General features: G+C 65.5%; 2 protein-coding genes across 6 annotated transcripts; one reads left to right on the top strand and one right to left on the bottom strand.

Annotated features, from left to right (window-relative positions):
• Nucleotides 1-1,033: 1,033 nt before the first annotated feature.
• On the bottom strand, nt 1,034-10,987 carry LOC104145794 (transmembrane protein 8B). Of its 3 annotated transcripts, none has more exons than XM_068925936.1 (13): nt 10,819-10,940; nt 7,734-7,923; nt 6,936-7,143; nt 6,511-6,644; nt 6,052-6,311; nt 5,404-5,759; nt 4,936-5,032; nt 4,522-4,645; nt 2,749-2,891; nt 2,364-2,542; nt 2,122-2,268; nt 1,893-2,009; nt 1,216-1,639 (listed from the first exon to the last, which is right to left on the bottom strand). In XM_068925936.1, the coding sequence occupies exons 1-13, from the start codon at nt 10,922-10,924 to the stop codon at nt 1,304-1,306; spliced, it is 2,397 nt and encodes a 798-aa protein (XP_068782037.1). In that variant the 5' UTR covers nt 10,925-10,940; the 3' UTR covers nt 1,216-1,303. The 3 variants fall into 3 exon arrangements, with proteins under 3 accessions (XP_068782036.1, XP_068782037.1, XP_068782038.1); XM_068925937.1 differs by having other exon boundaries at nt 1,893-1,964; XM_068925935.1 differs by having other exon boundaries at nt 1,034-1,639; nt 1,893-2,268; nt 10,819-10,987.
• Nucleotides 10,988-17,723: 6,736 nt separating this feature from the next.
• LOC138064253 (TATA box-binding protein-associated factor, RNA polymerase I, subunit C-like) lies at nt 17,724-24,249 on the top strand. Of its 3 annotated transcripts, none has more exons than XM_068925968.1 (15): nt 17,724-17,745; nt 18,616-18,754; nt 19,043-19,136; nt 19,447-19,553; nt 19,830-19,925; nt 20,016-20,086; nt 20,226-20,473; nt 20,551-20,661; nt 20,799-20,922; nt 21,038-21,109; nt 21,263-21,398; nt 21,527-21,655; nt 21,858-22,032; nt 22,219-22,356; nt 23,004-24,249. In XM_068925968.1, exons 2-15 carry the CDS (start codon nt 18,623-18,625, stop codon nt 24,209-24,211), a joined length of 2,841 nt encoding a protein of 946 aa, XP_068782069.1. In that variant the 5' UTR covers nt 17,724-17,745; nt 18,616-18,622; the 3' UTR covers nt 24,212-24,249. The 3 variants fall into 3 exon arrangements, with proteins under 3 accessions (XP_068782069.1, XP_068782068.1, XP_068782070.1); XM_068925967.1 differs by having other exon boundaries at nt 19,043-19,250; XM_068925969.1 differs by lacking the exons at nt 17,724-17,745; nt 18,616-18,754; nt 19,043-19,136 and adding an exon at nt 19,160-19,240.
• Nucleotides 24,250-24,454: the final 205 nt, after the last annotated feature.

Below are 24,454 nucleotides of genomic sequence, written 5' to 3'. Positions count from 1 at the left end.
GCCCTGCACCAGGGCTCGGCCACAGACCAGCCTGCTTCCCTCATGCCCTGTAGGATGTACGCCCAGACCTTCAGAGACCCCAGACCGCACAGACAAGCTGCAGCCAACCCCAGGTCCACCACCTCTCAGAACGGCTCCTTCGGCTCCAGGGTCCTCACACCCGCAAGAGGCACCGTGCTGCGTGACGTGATGGTGCCCCCAGGACCCGGCCCTCTGTCCTGGGACTGCCCTGGGGTGCTGAGCCTGGGGACAGATGGCCAGCTGGTGGGGCTGGGGTGCCTGGAGGTAGCTCTGTGTCCCTGGCCATGGCTCTGGCAGTCATTAAAGAGGTGTTCCCAGCACAGCTGCGTCCAGAGGCAATGGGGAGCCCATCGACACATCTGCGTGCACCCCAGGGTGCCAATCCAGGGGAGCCCTCGGGTCTGGGAGGCAAGGAGAGAAGGTGGAGGCCCCGCCTGCTGGCCCAGAGGTGCTGGTAGCACTGCAGGGCAACAACATGCAAGCAAGAGCCGTGCCTCCCGCCGGCTGTCAGCGGAGGGGCTGGGAGCTATGCTGGGCCCCCGCACCCTGGCAGGGCGCCAAGGCAGAGCCGAAGCCCGAGTCCGTTCTCCACCGCCGCGGGAAGCTCGGTGCCTTCCTGGCACAAGGCCGCTGTGGCACGGCTGTGCGCATCCCTGGGCCGCGACGGCCATCCTGTAGCAGCACAGAGGCATGATTCCCCAGTCCAGCCCACGAACAACTCTCACTGCTCCAAGCCCCAGAGAGACACAGCCCAGAGAGCCCCAGCCTGAGTCCTGGCACCAAGGGACCAGAGCAGAGCCCACAGCCCGTGAATCGCCTTCCTCTGCCCCTGCCAGGCCAGGTCCCCCGGGCCCACAGGGCTCTGCCAGCCTCAGCAGCCCGGGGAAGGGGTGAGCGTGGCCATGCGGGCACCCCTGCCCGCCCGGCCTGGGCTGCTGCAGGGGTCCCCAGCCCCAGCTCAGCCTCGAGACCCCCCAGACCTGCACTGGACTGAGCTGCAGCAACTCCTGGGAACAAGTTCAACCGGGCTGTAATTGCAATAACACGGTGGCACTGGCAACTCTGTGTCCACCCAGAGAGTCCTGGCGCTCCCAGGATGGGCACTGCGGCTGCACCCAGCCCAGGCGCCGGCGGCACTCATCCTGCCTGGTATCGGGAGCACCGGGCAAAGCCCACGTGGGAAGTGAGCAGCCGCCTGGCCCCACAGGGCTGCTGTCCGTGGCTCCAACCCGAGGGGCCTGGCTCTGCTCGCCAGCCAGAGGAGTCCGGGACGCCGGTGGCATCAGCTGGTGCAAATGCTGTTGATGGAGGCCACGGCAGGGTCGACCAGACCCAGCTCCTCCTGTTCGTTGACGCAGAGCTGGTAGCCGCAGCCCTTGCGGCGGGGCAGCGGCCCCAGGCGCCCGCTGGGCTTGGAGCGGGGCGGCAGCAGGAAGCCCACGCTGCCGGCGATGAGCAGGTGCCAGATGCTGTGGATGTAGAAGTAGTTCTCCTCCGTCTCCACGAAGGCGTAGAGCAGCACGGCGGCGGCGGCGATCAGCGCCCCGGGGCACAGGTAGAAAGCCCAGCGCTTCCAGGTCGGCGGGTAGCAGTGGCGGCGGCGGATGGTGCGAGCCGTCTGGGGTGGGGGGAAACGGGGCCGTGAGCGCCGGGGAGCAGGGTGCACTGGCATGGCCCCACCACGACCGGGCTGTGTCCCATGCACCGCGGGGACGAGCCGGGGAGGGTTGTTCCCCAGGGGAAGGGTGAAGGCAGCCCAGGGCAGCTGAGACGAGTGGGTGCACGCGGAGATGAGTGGCTGGGCAGCAATGGGGACGCAGAGGGACGGGGAAGGGGGCAACCCGGCCCCGGGAGGGCACCGGGCTCCTTACCCAGGCGATGGCCATGATGCCTAAGGCGAAGAGGCTGGGCCCGAGGAGGTTCCAGAGCCCGTGGCGGTCCATCTGCAGAGCCATGGAGAGCAGCATGGCGCCCAGCAGGTACAGCACCTGCGGCGGCAGCGGGGCGCCCGTGAGGCTGGGCGCGCTGCCCGGCGCCAGGGCTCCCCTCCCAGGCGCGCACGGCCGCCCTGCGCCCAGGTTGCCCACTCCCTGCACTCACCTGCTTGACCACGGGCTGGAGCCGGGCCATGGCAATGACGGTGACCCAGACGGACATGAGGGAGCCCAGGAAGTCGCAAAACTGCAGCACGTCGTAGTCCATGATGCAGAAGACCACGATGCCCGGCTGGTCGCAGGCGTGGTAGAACTAGGGGTGGGGAGAGGAGAAGGGGTGAGAGCCGCCCCGCATCACGCCCCGCGTCACACTCGCATATCTCAGGGCTGCCCCCACCCCACACTCACGGTGGAGAAGAACATGGTGAAGATGTACACGGCGGCTTCCAGGAGGTAGTGGCTGCGGACGGCGATGGCCACGGGAGGCACGAACATGACGTTGCTGAGGCACAGCAGCAGCGTGGAGAGGAGCTGGAAGCCGTAGGAGAAGGCCTCAGCATTGTCTGTGCAACCCCAGCCATTCCAGCCTGTGGGCAGGGGAGAGCCACCGTCACCCTTGCAGCACCCCGGCACGGCCCACAGGCGCCGGGGAGGGAGCAGGGAAGCCCCTTTCCAGCGCCCTGCAGAGGCCATGTCTCACCTGGGCCAGCAGCAATAGCAAGGACAGGAGGGGAGGATACCAGGGGAGGCCTCTGGGGGCAGGGGGCACCGTGGGCTCCTGGGCAGCTCTCACCTGCTTTGCACTCGCAGGCAGCGTACAGGTAATTGTTGGTGCGCAGCAGCTTGCACTGGCCGTAGATGCCGCAGTCGTTGATGCAGGGCGAGAGGTAGGCGCGCAGGTACACCTCAGCCGTCACGTTGGTGCAGGGCTCGAACCTGCCGCACAGGAGCACGGGGTCAGCGCCCAGCCCATTCGCGCCTCGAGCGAAACAACCGCTCTGTGCACCTCACAGCCCTCGAGCAGCTCCCACCTCCACCAAAGGCACCCTCAGCCCAGCCGCACTTGGTGCGGCACCCTGACTTTGCTGGTGAGGGGAGACACAGGGGTAAGCAAGTGAAGTAACGAGTTGGTTTGGTGCTTGATAGGGCTCCTCAGAGCTGGTCCCCAAGGGTCTTTGCAATGCAATTGTCTGTGCCAGGCTGGACAAGCAGATGGGAACGTGGCTGTGGTTAGACCCACTTTGCCTTTAGTGACACATTCAGCTGGCTCCTATTTTGTCTGGATTTTGCTGTGCAAACACAATGCCCTGCAAAGCTTCTGTGTGACTGCATCAGGGAAGGACTGAGTGCAACTGGCAACCTCAAGTGAACTAGAAACATAGCTGAAGAGCTGGAATGTGCACACCACCCCTGCCACCACTCACCTCCCACGCACACAGCTCCATGCACGCACCCCCGCCGCCCCCGCGTGCACACTCAGCACATGTGCAGCCTCCAACAAGCAGGAACACAGGCAGGCATGCGTCTGGGCAGCCCACACCTAGCGCTGTCTGTATGCACGCACGAACCCACATATGCACAAACATGTACATAGCACTGTCTGCACACATACACATGGTGCAGTATGCACACGTGCCTGCTGTTCATGCGTGTGCTCACCCAGCCAAATCTGCACACACGTGCATGAAGAACGCGCACAGCCCCATCTGCACGCACATATGTGAACAGAACCGTCTGCGTGCTTGCATGCAAATACACTCATAGCCTTGTCTGCACGCGTGCACCCAAACACGCACACCACACCATCCACACGCATGCACCTAAACGCGCATACCATGCCATCTGCATGCGTGTACCCAAATGCACACACAGCCCTGTCTGCATGCACGCACAAGACACACCATGCCGCCTGCACGTATGCACTTAAACACACACACTGCGCCGCCTGCATGCATGCAGGCGAACATGCACACCATGCCAGCTGTACTGTGCACAACCTCACATGGACACTCGCTCGCACAGACACATGCAGGCAACAGTCTCTCTCTTCCCCAGGGCTCTCAGCCAGACACAGAGGCCAGGAAGAGAGCTGCAGACACTGGATGAGTCCCTGGAGATGGTGAGCAGAGCAAGGGCACAGCAGCCTGGCCAGTGCTCCCCCTCAACCCCCAGACATGGAGCCAGGCCCTGTCTTTGTAGTGATAGCCCAGTCCCCTGCCAGGCATGGGGACGGGTACGGATGGTACAGATGGGCACTGCCGCAGAGATGGGCAGGCACCAACAGATGCACAGCGCTCACATGCTGACGGGCGCTTCCTAGCAGAGAGACGCAGGCTACAGCCACGAGGCCCCACAGATGGTCAGGCAGGCGCTAGCTAGAGCTGTACGTGCCCACGCAGACACTCACACACAGACAGACCGCCCGCAAAGCCATGTGCGCGGTGACGCACAGTCGCAGAGCCATGCAGGGGCCAGGCACGCACAGGCTGGCTGCACACACAGAGGCACGCCGAGGTGGGGACATCCCCTCCAGGCCTGCAAGGCTGGGGCACGTGGGGGCTCTTACCCATGCTCCGTGGCACAGAGCGAGCGCAGGCTCAGGTACCAGCTGCCCGTCTGGGGGTAGGGGATCCGCAGGCGGCTGAGGCTGGCCGTGGCATTGACGGAGAGCAGGAAGCCTGCCAGGGACTCTGCAGCCAAGGAAAGCTCTGGGTGAGCAGGGCAGGGGGAGCTCCGTTCCCTTGGGAGAGCTGTGCCAGGGCAGGGTGCCCTGTGCCAGGGTGCTGTGTGGCTCTGAGGTGTCCCCAGCTCTGGGGCCAGATGCCCCTGCGGTCTCTGCCTCTTCCCACCCGCTGTGCCCAGAGACCTGGTGCCTCTCGCCGAACCCGTCGGCGGTGCGAACCCCACGAGCCTGCAGCAGCACCAGCCCTGCACACACAGGCTATGGTAGGACAGGCATGCGCCGCACTGTGCACCCTACCCGTCGCGCAGGTGACCGATGCGTTGTCACCAGATGTCAGTGGGACCTCATGGTTGAGACACCCAAACACTGTCACGTTCTCTCCGCACAGGGAGCTCTGAACGGAAAGAAAAAAAAGCAGTCCTAAACCAGGGCTGGGGATGTCCCCTGCTCAGATAGTGCCTGGCTCACATCACACCACCTAGCAGCACCCCACACCACTGACCATCACCCAGAAACACTCCAAATCCAGCCCATTTTCCTGCCCTTGGAGCATCCTGGCCCCCACATCCATCACCCAAGAGCACCCCAGATCATGTCCACTGTCCTGCCCCACCAGTACCTCAGCCCCCAACCCATCATCCAAGAGCACCCCAAGTCCAGTCCACTGCCCTGCCACAGCCCCAGCAAGCCCTCATCTCCCATCCCGTCTCCCGCAGGCTGCCCTGCCTGCCTGGCCCCGTCCCAGACGCTGCACGGCTGCCTCACCACGTTGAGCCGCAGCTCCAAGTTGAGCACCCCGCCACTGTCCAGCACCGGTAGGAGGTTGATGACGAAGACAGCAGGGCGGTCAGGAGGCACCGACACGTTGGGCCCGAAGAAGATGTAGAAGTGGACAGAGAAGGTGTCCAGCTCATTGCGCAGTGTAGGGCGGACTGGCCAGCACCGTTCGCTGGCAGATGACACGGTGGGGATGGCACTTGGCTGCTTCGTGCTGTTGGGGTCCATGGGTGGAGGGCTGTCCCCCAGTGCCAGGCCGCCCGCAGAGCCGAAGGAGTGGGGCATGTTCATGGATGCACTGGGAGGCAGGAAGGGTGGCCGGGCCAGGCTGGGTCTGGAGCAGTCTGGGGGCAGAACCGTCACCCCAGGCACCACACAGCCCCTTCAGCCCCCTGCACCCTCCCCCACCTCCCTCTTGTCTTAGCTCCTGCCTCCTCTCCTGACCCACTGCTCACCTACATCTGTATCCCAGCACCAACACCTCTTTGCACCTCCTAGTATCCCCATCCCTGCAGAGTGGGGAGTCACCGTGTGCCCAGCTGGGGCCAGATCCTGTGGGCCCCCCTTGCACCCCCACCAGTCCCCCAAGCAGGATCAAGGTTGTGCCTCCTCCCACCTCACCCTGTGCTCCCTTACCTGTGAGCTGCACGGTGACCTGGAAGGAGACGGTGCCTGGCACCCCAGGGTGCTTCTCCACTAGCACGTAGTACCAGTGCTGCCAGAAGGGCAGGTCCAGTGCCAGCTGGCAGGGTGTATGCTCCCGGCAGTCCAGCGCTGTGGAGTTGTGCAGCGGGGGGGCCTTGGCCCGCACACGCAGCCGGAGCGGGCAGCCCTCAGCCCCGCGGCACCGCTGCACCTCCACCAGCACGCGTGATGTGTAGCTGGGCACGAACACCCTGCAGGACAGCAGTGTCAGGCCCTACCCCTCAGTGCGGACCACCAGGCCTGGGGTGGCACGCTTTGACAGAAGGGGATCCAGAGGAATGGGGGCATCCTAAGCTCACCTGTTGATGGGGTGCACACATCGCTCCCTCTCCACCCTGGGGACCCCCCCCCCAAGGCTGCCCTCTCCTTAGGAGACCTTCTTGCACTCACTTGTAGAGGCAGGAGCGGTTGTGGGGGGCCATGCTCTGCTCAGTGACGTACCCGGGGTACAGCACGGCAATGCTCACCAGGCGCTGCACGATGAGCTGTGGCTGGAAGAGATACTGGCACTCCTCGTAGAGCCCCTGCACCAGCAGAGCAGTTAGCACGGGGCAGGTGGGGCCCCCGCCACACAGACCCACAAGCTCCCAGTTGCTGACCCCACACCGCAGCAAGGAGGCAGGGGGCAGCGCCCCTCCCTTCGGAGACACCCAGGACCCCCACAGGGGGATGTGGCAGTCCTCCTGCCCTCCACATGGTCCCACTTGGGGCACCTGCCCCATTTGCCCCTGGGTGCCACTAGCCTAGAAGGACAGCCCGACCCAAGCAGAGTCCCATAGCGAGTCCCCACCCCACATTCCCCCTCAGCCCTTCACCTTGACAGAGATCTTGCCCTCATCTTTGGGTAGGTGGGCAGCCAAGAACCAGTCCCCGGGGAGCGGGCTGGTGACGTTGAACACTCCTGTCGTCCGGTTCGGCAGGGTCCAGGTGAGCGTCAGTGCAAAGGAGCCAGGGACAGCTGTGTCCCTGGGGAAGTGCGTATGCAGTGGGTTAATGACAGAGGGAGCCCCTGAGCGGAAATACCTATGGGAGAGACAGCAGTTAGCAGGGCCCAGGCTGGGCACTGTGGTGAGGACAGCCTGCCTTACACATGTTGGCCTGTCCTCCACGCTATCAGCATGCTATTAGCAAATTCAAAGATACCACGGCGAAGCCATCTGTAATCTGGGAACTTGCTGGAGACTGTAAGCTTATTTAGATGTACGCTCAAGTAAAACTGCTCATGCGTAAGATGGAGTCTGCAGTGGTCCTGGAAAGACCAACTAGGGGGGAGTGAGTGTGCATGCATGTGTGGGAGTGCATGTTTGAATGTGCGTGTGCACATATGTGCATATGTGCATGTGTGTGCATGTATGTACACAGCTGTGTGTGTACATGCATGTGTGTGTGCACAGGTATGCATTTGTGTACATGCATATGTATGCCCAGATGGGTGTGCATGTACATGCATGAGGCTTCCTCTGTACTTGTGTGTGCATGCATGTAAATGTGGGTGGGTGTGCATGCATGTGCAAGCAAGAAGCAGACAGGCTCCAGGGTAAGTCTGGGCAGGGGGCAGGAAAGGGCAGGCAGGGAATAGGCAGAGAACAGGCAGGGGAAGGCTGCTTACTCACACGGTGATGCTGCGGTCTGGGCATTGGTCCCCAAAGGTGCCACCCTGCTCCTTGAAGGTGATGAGGTTCCAGACGGCAATGACCGTGTCCTCGGGGATGTGGAAGTGGAAGAGCTCGATGCTGGCAAAGGAGCGGAAGGGGCTGAGCTTGCGTGGTGTGCGGGTGAAGTAGTCAGTCACGAAGAGCCCATCTGCAGAGGACACCCAAGGGGCTCTCAGCAGGGGTGGGTGCAGCACCCCTCCCAGACCTGGTCCAGCCCCATCAGGCTCTGAACATGCCCCAAACTCTGTAGCCTGAAGGCAGGAGGGGCTGAGGCCATGTCATTTCAGTGTGTCCCCAAGGCTGATGTCAGCTGTGCCCAGCTGCACCTCCCAGCCCTGGCACAGTCTGCATCATGCTTGGTTCAGTGTGGCCTCAAGCTCAGTGCATGGAGCTGAACTGGGCAGTCATCTTCAGGAGCCCTAGGGAATCCTTGGACCTGGCTGCACTGAACTCTGCTCAGGCACATCCTACCTCTCTTTCAACTCATCGTTCTCCTCAATGAGGACCTGTTCCCTGCCCTTTACATGTGATAAAGGCTGATTCCTGATGGCTCCATCCCTGCTCCACCAGCTCCCTCTGGCTGTGGGACACGCAGATCTCCCCTTCCCTGCCTGCTGAGGGGTTTCAGCACAGAGCCCACCATAAACTGCACACAGAGTCCCATCCTGGAGCCAGAACAAGAAGGAGAGAGCAGAGTGTTTCCTGCACAGCCCTACACCTCTCCCATGGTGTGCAGATGAAGAATGGTGCACATATGTGTACACATATGTACACGTGGGTACTGTCTGCACGCATGGCAAAGTGGAGGTGGGTACACCCACAAGCATGGGCATGCATGGTTGTGCACAGCACCATGTGTGTCCAAGACACTTCCTGCAAGCCTACTGCACTCCCTGGGTCCACATCTCCCTGCCCAACTGTTTGACAGCTTTGGGATTCCCAGGAGCCCCAGCAGCAGAGGGGCAGCCACTTCCTTGGCAGGGTGGAGACAAGGGAGCCCTGCTCTCCAGGCAGGAGCTGTAAGTTTACCCTGCCATTGTACATGTAGACAGTGCCAACTTGGGAGACCTATGCATTCTCCAGAGATGCACTGAGGAAGAGATGTATCTCCCACAAGCTGCTGGCAAAGGGGATGCCAGCAGACGTGGGCTGGGAGCAGGGATGTGCCCAGAAAGACTCTTCTGGTGGGGAGCGGGATAGCTGAAAAGGGGGCTGCTTTGCACAGTGCATGCCTGGCTGGGAGAGCGCGCATGTGCCTGTGTGCACGTGTGTTTGTGCTGTGTGTGTGTGTGCAGCCCCAGCTGGCTGTACCCTGACATGCATCTGCTCCCTTGCCTGGAACAAAGGCATCTCCCCCTCCCCTTTGCTGCCAGACGACATAAGCAGGGTATGAAACGCCAATGTAAGTGCAAGGAGTACCTAATCCCAATTGCCCCCCACCACGAACTTGAGTACTGCATAGCTCGCCTCCTCGGGGACCAGGGCTCCCCTGCTAGGTGGGGGCTGTGGCCTGGCAGAGGACCCCAGTGAGAAGGCAGTCTTGAACGCCCCTCCAAGAGGTGGCACGGGGGCAGCACTGGAGCCTTGCGCTCTGCTCCCAGCGTGGTTCCCCTTCCCTACTCCCCCTGGGCAAGGCAGGGAGAGCAGTGTGCAGGGACAGGAGCAGGCTGGAGCACCGCGGCGGTGCCGCCAGAGCCCAGGCAGGGGACCTAGAGGACGAAGTGGGATTTCCCACCCACGAAGGGGGATGGAGAGGAAAGTAAACATCCCTCTGCCCCGGGCCTCGGGCGCGCAGCCTCGGGACGGGGCCGGGGCCGGGGCCGGGGCCGGCTGGGCGCCAGCGGTCAGCACCGCGGACAGCTCCGGCGGGCGCCGTCAGTACCGCGGACAGCTCCGGCGGCCCACGGAGCCGCCCCACGGCCCGGCCCCGCTCCCTGCCCCACGGCCCCCCGCGACAGAGACGCCCCCGACGCCCCCGCTCCTCAGCGCGCCCGCAGCAAAGGCGGCAGCCCCCCGCGCACCCTGTGCCCTCCGCCTGTACAGCCCCTCTCCAGGCCCCATAACCAACCCCCCGCCGGCACCCCACAGCACGCTCATTGCCTCACGTAGTACCGCCGCTGTTCTCCCGCACATTAGTCCCTCCCCGCTGCCTCGCTGCACGCACATCCCCCTCGCCGCACACCCTCCATCCCCACTGCCCCACTGCATGCATACAGCACTCTTGCCTGTGGGCTCACTGCACCTGGATCCTCCCCGGGGACCCACTGCACGTGCACCCTCCCTCCGAGGCTGTCCCACTGCATGTCCACCCCTGGCACACGCACCTGTGTGCCCCACTACACACTTATCCCCATGACCCACCCCGTGCCCCACAGCACACACATCTCTGTGTCCCACTGCACTCACACCCCACACCCCATTGCATGAGCACCTCACATCCCACAGCACATTCACCTCTTTGCCCCATTGAATGTGTACCCCAAGCCCCACTGCACACACCCCCCGTACCTCATTGCACACGCTCACCATGCCCCACTGCATGTGCACCCTGCCTCCCACAGCATGCAAACACGGTGCCCCACTGCGCCTCCATTCACGTCCACCCCGTGCCCCGCTGCATGTACGCCCCATTACACACATGTGTCATACCCATTGCATGCACTTCCTCATGCCTCACTAGACAAGCACCCTGTGCCCCACTGCACGCACACCCCATGTCCCACAGCATGCTCACCTCATACCCATTGCATACGTACATCATGCCCCACCGGATGAACACCTCACACCCTGTGTCCCATTGCATGTGTACCTAATAGCCATTGCACGCGCAGGCTTGTGCCCCATTGCATGCATATCCCTGTGCCCCACTGCACATGTATGTCATGCCCACTGCATGTGCACCCCATGCCCCACTGCACGTGTATCTCATACCCATTACACGCACACTCCGTGCCCCATTGCACGTGTGCCTCACACCCGTTGCACGCACACGCCGTGCCCCATTGCCCGCGCACCCCGCGCTCCGCGCCCCCCGGGCACTCACCGGCGGGCGGCGCGAGGTGGAGGAGCGGCAGAAGGAGCAGGGGGAGGCGGAGGAGGGGGGCGAGCGGCCGCCGCTGCCCGCCGCCCCCGCCGCCCCGCCGGCCCATGCCGCCGCGCCGGGTGCCGTGGGGCGCGCGCCGCCAGCCGCCCCGCCGCGCACCGGCGCCCATGACGTCACCCGCCCCGCCCCCGCCCCCGCCCCCGCGCGCCCATTGGCCCCGGCGCGCGTCACTCGCCGCCGCCGGCAGCGCCCCCGCCTGCCCCGGCGCGCGCCTCCCCCGAGCCCGGGCGCGGGGGGAGAGGGGCCGGCGCGCGGGGGCACGGGGGGGCACGCGGGCTGGGGGCAGGGGGACACGGAGCTGGGATACAAGGAGCCATGGGGCTGGGAGGCAGGGGACAAGGGCTAGGGGCTGGGGGCCATGGGGCGGGGGTGCAGGGGGATGTGGGGCTAGGGGCCATGGGGTTGGAGTGCAGGGGGATGTGAGGCTGGGGGCCATGGGGCTGAGGTTCAGGGGGATGTGGGACTGGGGGCCATGGGGCTGAGGTTCAGGGGGATGTGGGTGAGGTGTAGCGAACATGGATTTGGGGTGCTGGGGGACATGGGGCTTGGATACAAGGAGGACATGGGGTACAGGGTACAGGGCCCATGGTGGACTGGGAGGCACTGGGACATGGGGAACAGGCAGGGGGAATATGGGGGCTAGGGTATAGGGGGAAAATGGGAGCTGGGCTGCAGGGGATATGGGGCTACAGTGCAGGGGGGACATGGGTCCCACTGTGGGGAGGGGAGAGGAGGCTTGAGCAGTATGGGGCCTGGGATGCAGAGAGAATAGGGGAGAGGATGGAGATTTGGGGCGGAAGGGCTGTAGGAAGGGGAACCAAGGGGAGAGGGCGTAAACAAGGTGTGCTATAGGGGCTGCGGCACGGTGGGGAGGGCTGTGTATGAGGGCTGCTCAAGAAGGTTAGGGGAAGGTGAGTTTGGTTGGAGAAAAGCTCCCTGGCACATTTTGCCTGTGCTTTGTCTGATCAACAGTCTCCGAGTGCTACAGGCCAGTAGGTCTGGGCACCAGGCTGTGCAATGATGCTGGCAGGGGACAGGACCAGCCATGGTCCTGGGCAGAGCCTTACTCTTTGCTCAACACAATCCCTTCAGCAGGCTGAAACCTGGAGTGGGATTTGGCTGGGCAGCAGGAAGCCCTCAGGGCTGGGTGGAAAGTTTGAGCTGGGGAAAGCTGGAGGTTGGAGGGCACTAAGGAGATGGGGTCTCTCAGCAGCCTTGTGGGCCCTGTTGGTGCAGGTAAGGCATCCTGGCCTTGAGGCATATTCCCCCCGGCAGCCCATGCTCCAGCCACCCTTGTCCCATCTTTCTTGCAGGCAAAGCGCCCTGTGCGCTGCACATGGAGCTCTCCGGGAGAGGAGAATCTGGGTATAGTGTGCATGGATGAAGGCATCCCAACTGGAAGTGAGCTCATCACATTTCCCCACACTGCCCTGACATCATCGTCCTCCTCGGCCACAGCTGACGCACATGGGGGTGACTCGTGGGCATGGTCCTGCAGGAACACTGAGCTCATCCCCGGCTCCATCTGCAGCATACACTGGTATCTGGGGCCCTCCAAGCACTGCAGTGCTCGGAGTTGGGCCCTGCACTGCAGACCAGACTGTGGCCTCATCTGGGACAGCCCTGCCAAGACCATGGCTTTGGAAGCAGAGCGATACTGGGGGGGGGGCTCTGCCCTCCTGGTTCCATCCAGCCCTACTCCTGCCTCATGTCCTCGAGCACAGAGTACCCCAAGGGGCTTCCTTGGGTCCCAGTACCCCCACATACCTTTCCCTCCTGGCTCTGCTGCAAGGAGGAACATCTGCGCTGGGCCCATCTCTGCCAACCTGCCTCTCTCCAGAGGGCACTACATCTCCTCGGATGGCTGGAGTGCAAAGTCCAGGCTGCTAAGTTGGTTTGGGAGAGGTTATCTTTGACAGAAAGCAAGCCAGACAGCCAAGGACCTGGGGATGCAGGGGCAGTGCCCCCTGAGACAGAGAGTCCCTGAACTTGATTAGAGTATGACCATGTTTGCCCTGTCCTACACTCACCCAGAGCTCATGCTGCTGTCCCCAAGGCAAAGACTATTCAGAGTTGAATCAGCCTCTCGGAGACAAAAATATCACCTGAATAAGTGATTTCACCTCAAGCCAGCACCTCACCAGCGACACATTAGAGAAGAGCCAGGAGATGGCAGAGGCCAGGCCAGGCTGAGAGGTGTCACGGCACAGACGTTTGGGCTGTCTGTGTCTGCTCCCAGAGCCATTTCTCTGCCTCTTCTCAAATGCAAACCCTGCTGAAGCCCCCAGAGAGCTGCTCTGAGACCAGCGTGGCTGCAGGCAGCCTCTGCACAGAGCCTGGCTCTGGGGCAGAGATCTCTGCCTCATGCAGGGACTGCAGTGAAGCCTGTGGTCTGTCCAGGAGCAAAGTGGTCTGTGTTTCCTTTGGAAGAGGATAGGAGAGCCCAGCTGGAGCGGAAATGCATAGATGCTCTGATCCTGTGCAAGATGCTCCCCAAAGGAGCTAGTCCTGGCTCCAGGGTCATACAAGAGCTCTGGGGGGAAAGATCTGTCCCCTGTGAGAGACATCTGTCAGCTCTGGGAACTCAGACAGGATGGCTGGGCCAACTGAGGCCCTCAAGGTTAGCCTGCTTTGGTATGGGGGAAGAAGAGGGATAGGATGTTATGGGAGGCAGAGGCAGGAGGGCCAGCCCACGTGCCAAGCAGGTGTGGGGTCACACATGAAAGGCAGGGCACAGCTGAGGTGAGGACACCAGGCATCTCTGGACCTCAGGGGTCTCTTTCACAGATGGCCTGATCTCAAGCCAGGAGAGATCCATCAGTGGGAACAGCCTTGTGCACAGCAGTGGCCAGGGCTTCCTGGCAGACTCAAGCCCAGGGGCTGCCAGGAGCCCAGGAGTCACAAAAATTGGCTGGAGATGTGAGGCTGAGGGAGGACTCACTGGCCTACCAGCGACAGCTAGCGCAGCCCCCGCCTGACCCTCCTTCCCCCGCCAATGAACGGACAGGCACAAAGTGCACAGCAAAGTGGCACGTTTCTTTGGCTCCTGGCTCCTCATTTCCGTGGAGCGGCAGCCCAGATCACGTCACCCGTCTCTGCCCAGCGAGGCTGTGGGATCTGCCCTTAGCCCCTGGTTGGGATGCACGAGTCAGGAGCAATTTCGATGGGGATGTCCCCCAGCATTGGTTTCCTTGAGCCCTGCAGGGGATGTAGCCAGGTGGGCAGGGGACACACCAATCCCCAAGGCAGCAGGCAGGGCCGGGTGCTGGGGTGCCAGCCTGGTCAGGGACTCCCACGCACCGCGGACCTGCCTGGGGCTGAGCTCTGCCGAATGCCCTGTGCCCCCCCTGCTGGCAGAGAGAAGGGAGATGTGGCAGGAGCAGGGCCAGAGGGGGAAGCAGGCATAGCATGAGCAGGAGGAGGATGGGGCAGGGAGCAGGGAAGGGTCACCCCAGAGGCCTGGAGGTGCCCCACAGGGTCCTGGGCAGGTTGGTGTGGGGCACGGCCATAACCACGGGGGCCAGGGAAAGGGATCCTGCAGGGTCCGCAGGTCTCATCCCAGGCCCCTGCTGCCACCCTGAGCCCCCCTGCATGCTCCTGCTCAGCCCCACAGTCCCATGCTCTGCTGTCCCTAGACCCTGTCAGCCCACAACGTGGCTGGGCACCCCAGGATGTGAGCACCTGCATCGCCCCAGCCCACTCCTCGCACCCTGGTGCAGGGCAGCGGGGCCGGTGCCATGCCCAGGGACCCCTGCCCAGGGGAGCTGAGCGCTCCTCGGCTGGGAAGGAAGCGCAGGAGCCTGGCTCCTGCCCCTCGCTGGCTCTAACCACCGAGCGGTGATGCCTCTCCTGGTCGCGCCTCCCTCTGCTCCCCAGCCCCACAAAACCATCCCCACCTCCTGACCCCCTCCTCCTTCTGGTTATCAGGATCCCCCCAAGGCCAGCAGGGACCCCATCTCCTCCCACTATCGCGAGCTGCTCCATGGCCCCACGTCCCCCAGCCATCTGGGAGCTGCCGCATAGCCCCACATCCCCCACATATTTGGGGCTGCCCCAAGGCCCCACATCCTCTGGTCACACAGGAGTTGCCCCCTAGCCCCCTGTCACCCAGCTATCGGGAGCTGCCCCGAAGCCCCGCAGCCCCCAGACACCCTCCCCCCATTCCGGCACAGGGGTCCCTGTGTCACAAGTCACCACGGCCACCACCAAGGTTCCCTGGCAACCCTGAGCATCCCCGCTGGGGTGGCTCTGGCCATGCAGCACCCGGGCCAGGCCAGCTATGGAGGCTGAGGCACCGCAGGCAGAGGGCCCCGCCGAGGGGCCCCCGGAGCCGGCTGACGAGCCCCAGGCAGCGGCCCCCCTGCCAGTCGGGCCCCCCACCCAGCCAGCCCGGGCAGCACCTGCTGCAGCAATTGAGGGTGCCCAGGGGGGGCCCCACTGGGAGGGCAAGGATCTGTGGGGCATGTCCCCCCCTCTGGCTGTCCTGGAGGGTGACGAGGTGGAAGCGAGCTCCCAACACAGGCAGGCGAAGCCCAGGAAGCCCAGGGGCCAGAAGAAGAAGGCAGCTGCCAAGACAGGGGTGGCAGGTATGTGGCTCTGCCCCCCGGCACCCCAGGCCAGCTCTGGGGTGCTCTGGGGATGAAGTCCCCTTAGGGTAGGGGCATCCCATGGTGAGAGGGTGGCAGCACAGTAGCCAGGAGCCCCCCTCCCCTTCCTACTGCTCGGGCAGAGCCCCCCATCCTAGCCCATCTCTCCCCTTGGCCATGTCCCCTCCATCTGCTTGGCAACTCTCTGGCATCACTGCCCCTCTGCAGCTCCTCCCACGTGCAAGCAGACCCCACGGCCGCAGGTCTGCCGGCTGGAAATGGGGCAGACCCCACAGCCATAGGTCTGCCAGGTGGAAATGGGGCAGACCTAGCACTGTGGGAGGCCACCAGCCTGCAACTCTCCCAGGGCCAACCCTTGGGAGCCATCTGGGGCCATGCCAAAGACGCGGTGGCCCCATACGTCTCTGTCTGCTCTCTCCTCCGCAGATGGCACGATGCAGGCTGTAGTCCCGGCCGGGAAGGCCGAGCTCGTGTTGGTGGCCAAGGCCATGCACCGTGACCACTTTGGCAAGCACGTCGAGGAGCTCTTCCACCTGGAGAAGGAGGCAGCCCTCAAGGCCCTGCGGACAGGCAGGCCGGCTGGGGGCACGGGGAAAGCACTGCATGCACCACGCGCTGCGGGGCAGCCGGGCTGCTCCATGGCGGGGCGCCTCTCGCCCGACCGCAGGGCAGCACGGCTGTGTGACCCAGTGCGGGGGGGGGGGGCGCAGGGGGGCTTGCAGGGCACCGGGGGCTCAGTCCTCCGTTGGCCCACAGGCCTGTACGTGGGCTGGCGCTGCCCCGAGTACCTGTGGGACTGCTTCCGCGTGGGCGACCACTCCAAGTGCTTCTGCGGGCACCTGCTGAACGAGCACCAGGCCTATGCAGGTGCGTGTGGGCGCTGCCGAGGTGGGAGCACCCTGACAGCCCTCTCACTGTGAGCCCCCCCAGGCTCCTTTCCCAGCCAGCTGGACCCCTCCACCCCTGTAAGGTGCTGCTCCCCCCCTGCGAGGGGCTGGGGCTGACGGCTACGTGCCGTGCTGCAGAGACGCAGGGAGCGGTGCCCTGCGCCACGGAGCGCTGCGAGTGCCAGAGCTTCACCTTCATCCCCTCGCGGCCCGAGGACGTGGGCGAGTTCTGGCTGCGGCGACGGGCCCCCCCGGAAAGCTTCGCCTGGCGCGCCAAGTGCCGGTGCGAGCACAGCCACGAGAAGCACGTGCCCAGAGCCAGCCGCCCCTGCCGCGTCGCGGGTGAGCGCGTGCGAACGAGCGGGTGCCTCCTGGGTGCACCCAGAGGGCTGCAGCCTCGGGGGGGGGGGGGGGGCCCTGGCCAGATGCAGAGGGGCAGCCTCCTGCTGGCGATGCCCACGTGCCCCTCTGTCCCCTCCGCAGGGTGCTTCTGCAAGTGCTTCGAGTCCACCTTCCTGTGCGCGGCGTGCGACCGGCGCTGGGAGGAGCACGAGACTTTCTTCGAGACCACGGAAGCGCGGAAGCAGGGTGGCCTGCCCTACGGTATACGGGGAGGAAGAGGAGGAGGAGGAGGAGGAGGAGGAGCGGGGCCTGCCCTGGGGGGGCTGTAGCCCCCGGCTCCGCACCCTGCCTCCCGCACCGCCTCTCTCTGCCCCCAGGAGAAAACTACCTGCTCTTTGCGGAGATGCCCGAGCTGAGGAACGCCGTCCTGACGGGCAAGCTCAGCGACGACTCGGCGTACCAGGCCCTGCTGGCCGAGCCGCCCGGCCCGTCCGGCTCGCACGCGCTGCCTCTGCCCTCCCCAGATCCCCAGCGCCCACCTGAGTAGGCGCCCCGGAGCCACCAATAAAAGGATGCTGCAACGTGTGTGGGACGGCGCCGGCGGGACGGGGGCAGCGGGGACCACGGCTGCGGCGAGCAGTGCCGGCACCGCCGCTGCCAAAAGCAGGGCAAGGGGCCGGCGGGCGCCTGCCGGCTGCCTCGTCCCCCTGCCCGCTTCGCCACCCGTCCGCGCCGCCGGGGGACACGAGTCCAGCCCGGCACAGGCAGCGCCTCTCGCCCTCTGCCCGGGATCCCGGGGGATCCTGCTGCCGTCGGGGCGGCGTCGAGGGGCTCCGGGCCCCGCCGCCGCTGCCGCGCCGCCTCCGGCCGCCAGGGGGCGGCAGCGCTCCGCGGTCGCCGCCGCGCTCTCGCCGGCGCCGTTCTGCCGCCGCCGCCTGGGTCCGGCCGCTGCTGGGCGCTTCCGGCCGGCGCGCGGAGCTGCGCGCGCAGCGCCCCGCCCCCCCCCCCCCCCCGGCCCCGACCCCGGCGCGGTACGTGTGTCCCCCACCCCCCCCGGCCCGGTACGGCCGCCCCTCCCCCCTCCCACCCGGATATGCCCCCCCCCGGCCCGCCCCGGCCCCCTTGGCCCGGTACACCCCCCCCCCCCCCGGTCCGGTTCCCCGACCCTGTACAGCGGCCCTGACCCGGTACGGCCCCCCCCGACCCGGTCCCGTCCGGTCCCCCGGCCCCCTACAGCGCCCCCGATCCGGTCTGGCCCCCCTCGACCGGGTAGGGTGACTCCCCCCCGCCCCATCCTGGTACAACCCCCCCCCCCCGACCCTGTTTGGCCCCCCCCCGGCCGTGGTTCGGGCCCCCTGACCCTGGCCCGGCCCCTTCCCCCAGTACAGGCTGCTTCCCCTCCCCCCCCGGTGCAGCAGCCCCCCCCCCCCCCCCCCCCCCCCCCCCCCCCCGGTACAGCCGTGCCGGTCCGGGGCATCCTCTCCGGTATCGTCTCGTGTCCGATACAGCACGGAGCACCCTCTCCGGTACCGCTCCCCCGGCAAACCCCCCCCCCCCCCACTCTCCAGGCCCGGGTCACCTCTCCAAAACAGTCTCACCTCTGGTGTATCACCCCCCCTTCCCAGTATAGTCCAGTTCAGCCCCCCCCAGCACGGAGCACCGTCCGGTACAGCCTTTTCCTCAGCTGCAGCCTCCCCGCGGCACAGGAACCCCCCGACCCTGGGCAGCCCCTTCCCCATCACCCCCTGCACTCTCTTGGGGTACAGCTCCCCCCCCCAGGGCTCTTGCCCTGGCTCAATCCCATGCCCCCGTCCTGGGGGTGCCTGGCGCCGTGGGGCACGCCGCGGGGAGCAGGCCGAGCGCCGGGGCCGCCTCCGAGCTGGGTGTCTGTCTCCTGCCAGGCGCGTTATGGAGTTCCCGGCCACCCTCTTCCCTTCCTACTTCGGCGCCGGTCCCCCCAGAGAAGAGGGGGGCATCGCTCCGGCAGCTGGCTGGGGCGAGTACGGGCAGCTGCTGGACGCCTGCCCCGGCCTGCACGCGGTGAGGCCACGGGCAGAGCCCGTCCTGCCCCGCGGTGGGGGGCATCTGGTGTGGTGGGGTGTCGGGTGGGGGGGTCAGAGCCCCACACAAAGAAGAGGAGCTGTGCTGCAGCTTCTTCCGCCTGCGTTTCCAGCCCTGCCCTGTGTGCGGGGTCTGCAGCCCGAATCCGGGTGCTTTGGCAGGGAGGGAGTGGGACGGGGCAGCACAGCCAACGTGAGCTGCACTGGGGCACTGTGGGGGTGAGCAGGGAGGTGGCGCGGGCTTGTGTCTCACCTTGTGTCTCTCCAGGCTGAGACAACGTTTGCGCCCCGCTGCGGCAGGACGGGCGAGAGCTGGGAGCCTGCTGACGTCGCTGCTGTGCCCTTCCTACCCCCCAATGCGAGTGAGGGCTCTGCAGGGCAGGCTGGAAGGGGGTGGGAAGGGACGTGCTTCCTCAGGCGTGCTTCCCTGTTCTGCCTTCAGACCCTCATCCCAAGCTGCTCCGAGGTGCTCCGAGGTTTGGGTTTCCAGCCCTTCTATCTCCATCAGCTCTCCCCTCTCCCTGGCGTTTGCCCCAGTGGTGTTTGCTGGGGGTGGGTGAGCTGTTCCCCAGCAGTGCTGTCCGGTCTCTCTGCTCTTTGTACCCAACGCGGCTTCCTGGAAATTAAGGCTTGCTGCCGCAGTACCAGTCGAGTCCTGCCCTTTTCCTGCAGGCTCCTGGGTCCCCTCACTCATGCCTCAGGACATCCTTTACCGTGGGGTCCTTCGCAGGAAACTCCGGTCAGGCAAGTCTGGAGCTGCCCTCGACTTCACCAAGCAGGTAAGATCTTGGACACTGCCTCTTGCTGAAGACCTGCCTATTCTAGGAGGCTGGCCTGGCACCCTGGGGGTTCCTCTGGAGTCGTGGGGTTACGCAGAAGTGCAGTACCCTGCCCTTCCTATTACGGCATTTCTTCCACTGACAGTGCTGCAGGGCAGTGTTACTTCCCTGGAGCCAGGGAACATGTCTGAGCACAGGGAGGGGAGCCTGGTCTCCTAACAGCGCCTTGATCTCACCCCAGTACATCCTAACCCTCGCTCTGTCCTTCCTGCACAGCTGGGCCACTTCTTTGTGGATCACCCAGAAGATGCGTTTGGCTCCCTGGGGCAGCTGCTGCACAAGAACTTCTACCTGGGCAACTCCAAGCTGAGGGTCAGTGTCCCTCCAGGGGTGACAGTGCTGCCCCTCACCCTGTGCCTTGCAGCTGCCAGCCCCAACCTCTGCCCCGTCTCTTCCCTACAGAGAAAGGCCCGAGACACTACCATCCGGATGACATCCCTCATTGAGGAAATCAACCGGCTGAAGGCCAGGCAGTGAGTGTCGCCTGCTCTGGAGAGGAGTGGGGAGCTCCTGTTTTCTGCTCCGGCTTCCCCTGCCCTAACTCTCTGCACCCAGAGTGGGTGCTCATGAACTGCCTGGCTCTGCCCTGCCTGACACTGGCTGTCTCCGCAGCGGCTGCCCCCAGCAGCACCTCACCTCCCGCGTCCGCTGGTTCTCCCACCTGTGCCGCGACTGGCTGTTTGAGGTGCCGGTGGACCTGCTGGCGGACTGCGTGCACGACGAACTGGTGCTGCAGTGGGCCAGCCTGCTCTTCGACGACAGCTCCACGGGGGGGGCGCTGGCCTGGCTGCCCCCCGAAGACGCAGGCACACGCATGGGCTGTCTGGTGTACCCTGGAGGACAGGCCATGAACCACCTCTGTATCCTTCTCCCAAGGGTCCTGGGGGGGTGTCCCCACGGCAGTTTGGTGTCGCACCGCCCTTAGCCAGCACCCCAGATTTTCAGGATGTGGTGCTGGGTGAGGTGCCCCGCACCCGGGGCTCCCCAGTGCAGTTTGAACTCAACGGACGCATCCGGCAGGTGGCTGCCACCCAGATGGACGGGGAAGGTGAGCCTGGTCCTGGGATTGGTCCCCCAGCCTCAGTGGAGGCACCCTGCGTCCAGCCCCAGGTCAGGGAGGGAGCGGGGAGCTCCCCCTGCACTCAGGGCTGTTCCCTCTAACATGCCTCTTCTGTCCTGCACCAGGTTTTGTTGGTGTCCGCTCAGACTATCACTGCGGTGTTTGGAGGGTGCGGAGCAGGACAGGCGCTGCCCCTACCCCGCTGCAGGTCATCCGCACCAACGTGCCTGCCTCCTGCCTCACAGTCAGGTAGGCACCTGGGGAACGGGGCGTAGCGGATGGGCTCGGCACCTGCCTCTGCATCCCTCTTCCCTGGGGCCAGGTGCTACTGCCCCCGTGGTGAAGCCCTGCCCTTCTCTCGCAGCCCTCATCTCCCCGGGGAGCTGGCTGTCTGCACGCAGAGCGGAGCTGTCTACCTCTGGAGCGTGGAGACGGGGTGAGGCCGGGCACATAGGCTGGAGGGGGCCAGCACAAACCGCTGGTTCTCAGGAGTGGGGTGGTGATGTGGTCCTTGGGAGAGAGACAGCTCTGGCCTCTGCTCTCCGCTTGCCTCAGGCCCAGCTGTGACAGCAGTGGCTTTTTCCCCTAGGCTGCATCAGCTCCGCCGGGACCCCGAGACCATGTTTTTCCGGGACCATTCACCCTGGCGCTGGAGCGAGTTCACTGCCCACCCGCGGGTGCTGAGCTGTGCTGACCGCACCGGCCTGCAGTGCCTGGACATGCGGGTGAGCCTGGGAGTGAGCAGGCAATCAGCGCGGGGCTGCCTCAGGGCCAGCCAGCCTGTCTGGACGTGGGTGGCAGGAGAGGGCCTCCCACCGCTGCGTGCTCATGGCATCCTGCTTCACTTTTCCAGGCACCTGGGAGATGCCACTTTGATTTCTTCAAGGTGGGTGAGGAAGCCGGGTGTCAGCAGGGCGAGCGCGTGGTGCTGCCCATGTACCTGGGCAGGGCCCACCCCTCCCAGCACCTTGTTGCCACCCAGGTCAGTCGCGGGACATGGAGGGTGGCAGCTCGGGGGGACCCCCAGCACAGCCCTGGCTCCCAGGCTACCTCCTCCAGCACCTGGGCATTAGGGAGACCAGCATGTGGTGAGCCCTGAAAGTGACGGGGGTCCCCAGCTGATACGGGGTGGGGGCTACCGCAGGGTGTTGGTGTGAGCCCCACTGAGCCGTGCCCCATCCCAGTTTGCAGTGTACGTGATGGACGAGCGCTTGCCGCTGGTGCCCATGCTGAAGTGGGCACATATGATGAAGGACCCCCCGCTGTTTGCCCACGTGGTGCCAGGGGGCCCCGGCAGGAGCCACAAGGTGCTGCTTGGCGCGCCTCACACCCAGGAGCTGTTGCTGCTGCAATACACAGGTGAGAGATGGGGCTGCGAGCGATTTGGGGGTGCTGTGTGCTGCAGACCTGGCCGGGGCAGGGCATCCTCTGGGTGCCAGGCCTGGCAGAAAAGGGGTTGCCCGCCTCCTGTGCTGATCGGCAGTGGGGCCAGCTGCCATGTGGTGACCAGGGATCACTGAGCAATGTCATCACATCCTTCCACAGGGGGCAGCAAGTCGGCCTGCCAGCTTGCCGGGTCTCCGCAGAAGCTGCACAGCATCTCTGGCTGCCTGCAGCACCTGCCCACGCAGCTCCCGCACCGGCACCACCTGCTCCAGCAGCGCCTCGGCGCCCCAGCTGCTGGTGGGTGTCCCACGAGTTGGGGGCGTGCGGGTCTCGGGGCAGGACATTGCACCAAAGCTGCCTCCCTGCTGGGCGGGCGACGGCTGGGCAGCCCCGGGGGTGGTGGGGAGGGTACAGCCCTTGCAGGGCTCTGGCATGGGGCTGGAAAAGGCAAAAGCAAAATCCCGAGCAGCTCCACGCGCCAGGGCAGGCTGGAGCTGATGAGAAATTAACTGCCCAGGAGCGAGGTCAGCCAAAGTGCCGAGGGGCTGGGGATCGGGGCGGCCGGGGAGGCTGAGAGCAGCAGGCAGGCTGGGCAGCCTGGGGAAGGGACGACGAAGAGGTCTCCTTGCTGTTGGCGGTGGCCTCGTGGGCTTGGAGAGACACCAAGGCTGCCTTGGAGAGCCAAAGACAGGACAGTGGTACAAGTCACATGCAGGGAAATTCCCATTGAGTGAAATGTATCTCCCATGAGGGCAGTTAAACCCTGGAGCAGGGCCCAGAGAGGGAACCTCCATCCGTGGAGACCCTCAGCCCTCGATGGGGCCAGGCCCTGAGCAACCTGATGGAGGTTGGCTCTGCTCTGGGGGGCTCAGCGTGAGCTGCTGCCCTACCTTCCTTCCTCTGTCCCTCGGTGGCTGGTGGCTATCCCCTGTCTGTCCCCGCAGGGCTAGCGGCAGTGCAGCAGGCGCAAGGACCTTGGGAGTCCCTGCTGGTTTTCCAGCTCTCCGAGGCTGGGGACATCTTCTACCAAACCCTGACGCATGACGCAGCGCAGCCCAGGGCTCCCAGCCGTGGGGACAAGGATGCGGCAGTCCCCAGCGCTTCCCCTGTGCTGGAGGCTCCGTTGGGCAGCGCGCCCGGCTCTGGTGGCGAGGAGGAGGAGGAGACCTTCTACTTGTCCAACCTGGAGGTGATTGTCAACGAGGAGGAAGAGGACGTGGGCACACCAGCAGCTCCAGAGGAAGCCCAGCACCCGGAGGAGCTCCGTGCCAGCCCCCATCCCTCGCCGATTGTGCCCAGCCCGGCCGCCACCGCGCGGTACCGCCGCTGGCTGAAGGCGCTTTTCAGGGACTGTCGGCACCTGCCTCAGCACGCTGGGGCCCGGGGGCCCCCCACCATCAGCCAGAAGCGCCTCTTCACCAGCAAGGACCTAGGGCCACCGGCCGGGGCCAGCGAACTGCACACGCAGGCGCGCCAGCAGCTGCGCCGCACCATGCGGGAGCGGGGCTGCATCCCGCGCTGGGACCCGGGGCCCGACCCCCAGCCCTCGCCCCAGCCCGTGGAGCCGGCGGCGTGGCCCGACGCCCTGAGCACCCGGCTGACGGCGGCCTGGGCCGGGGACTGGAGCCGCTGGTGGGAAGAGCGGCTGGGCTTGAACGTGGCGCAGAGGCAGCGGGCGCTGCGGGAGCGCCGGCGGCGGCAGAAGCAGGCGCGGGGGCACCGCAGCCTGTCGGCCAGCTTCACCTCCTCCGTCACCTACCAGTCGGAGCTGTCGGAGCTCAGCGACGGGGCGCCCAGCTCGGCCCCGGGCCCCCCGCTGTCCCCCGGGCACCCCGACGCGCTGCCCCAGATCTTCGCGGAGGCCTGGGGGGGCTCCGCGCCGGGTGGCAGCACCCACTGCCAGCGGCCCCCGTCGCCACCCCCTGCCGAGCCCCTGCTCTCCTCCCAGACGCTGCGCTCCCGGGGCATCCCCAAGGAGCGGCGCAAGATGCTGCGGGACTACCTGGCCGTGTGCGCCGAGGGCCCCGCGGAGCTGCCGCCCGAGCCGCCCTCCAGCCAGCTCTCCAGCCAGCTCTGCATCCCCTCCTCGCAGAGCCAGCTCTCGGCGGCCGGCTCGCAGCCCCGCCGCAAGCGCCCCCGCATGGGCTTCTGAACCCCCCTCGCCCCCAATAAAGTGGTCGTGGGGCAGCGTTCCCTCGTGGCGTCCTTGGTGGGGGGACCGCGTGGTGCCGGGAGCGCTCGGGGCCACCAGGCTCGCGGGACACCAGTGGGAGTCTCGCCTGCTTTCTTCTGTGGGGGAAGCTGCCCGGCCTGCCCCGCTCTGCCTTAGGTGCCCGCAGCTCCTACGAGGCGCTCCGTATGGCGGCTGTGCCGCTGCGCGCGGTCTCATGCCGGC

The sequence above is a fragment of the Struthio camelus genome, chromosome W (assembly GCF_040807025.1).
Source record: "Struthio camelus isolate bStrCam1 chromosome W, bStrCam1.hap1, whole genome shotgun sequence".
NCBI lineage: Eukaryota > Metazoa > Chordata > Aves > Struthioniformes > Struthionidae > Struthio > Struthio camelus.
Note: the sequence above shows the minus strand (reverse complement) of the source record. Positions and strands in the feature narration are given on the sequence as shown.

What these genes read in the sequence shown, in the direction of transcription:
- LOC104145794 (XM_068925935.1), bottom strand. Translation starts at nt 10,987, where the DNA reads ATGGGCGCCGGTGCGCGGCGGGGCGGCTGGCGGCGCGCGCCCCACGGC. An exon ending in CCAGACCGCAGCATCACCGT is followed by an intron (nt 7,144 to 7,733) that starts GTGAGTAAGCAG and finishes TCTCTCCCATAG; the next exon opens with GTATTTCCGCTCAGGGGCTC. An exon ending in TCACCATGTTCTTCTCCACC is followed by an intron (nt 2,269 to 2,363) that starts GTGAGTGTGGGG and finishes CCCCACCCCTAG; the next exon opens with TTCTACCACGCCTGCGACCA.
- LOC138064253 (XM_068925967.1), top strand. Translation starts at nt 18,623, where the DNA reads ATGGAGTTCCCGGCCACCCTCTTCCCTTCCTACTTCGGCGCCGGTCCC. An exon ending in ACAGGCCATGAACCACCTCT is followed by an intron (nt 20,474 to 20,550) that starts GTATCCTTCTCC and finishes CCAGCACCCCAG; the next exon opens with ATTTTCAGGATGTGGTGCTG. An exon ending in CCTCGGCGCCCCAGCTGCTG is followed by an intron (nt 22,357 to 23,003) that starts GTGGGTGTCCCA and finishes CTGTCCCCGCAG; the next exon opens with GGCTAGCGGCAGTGCAGCAG.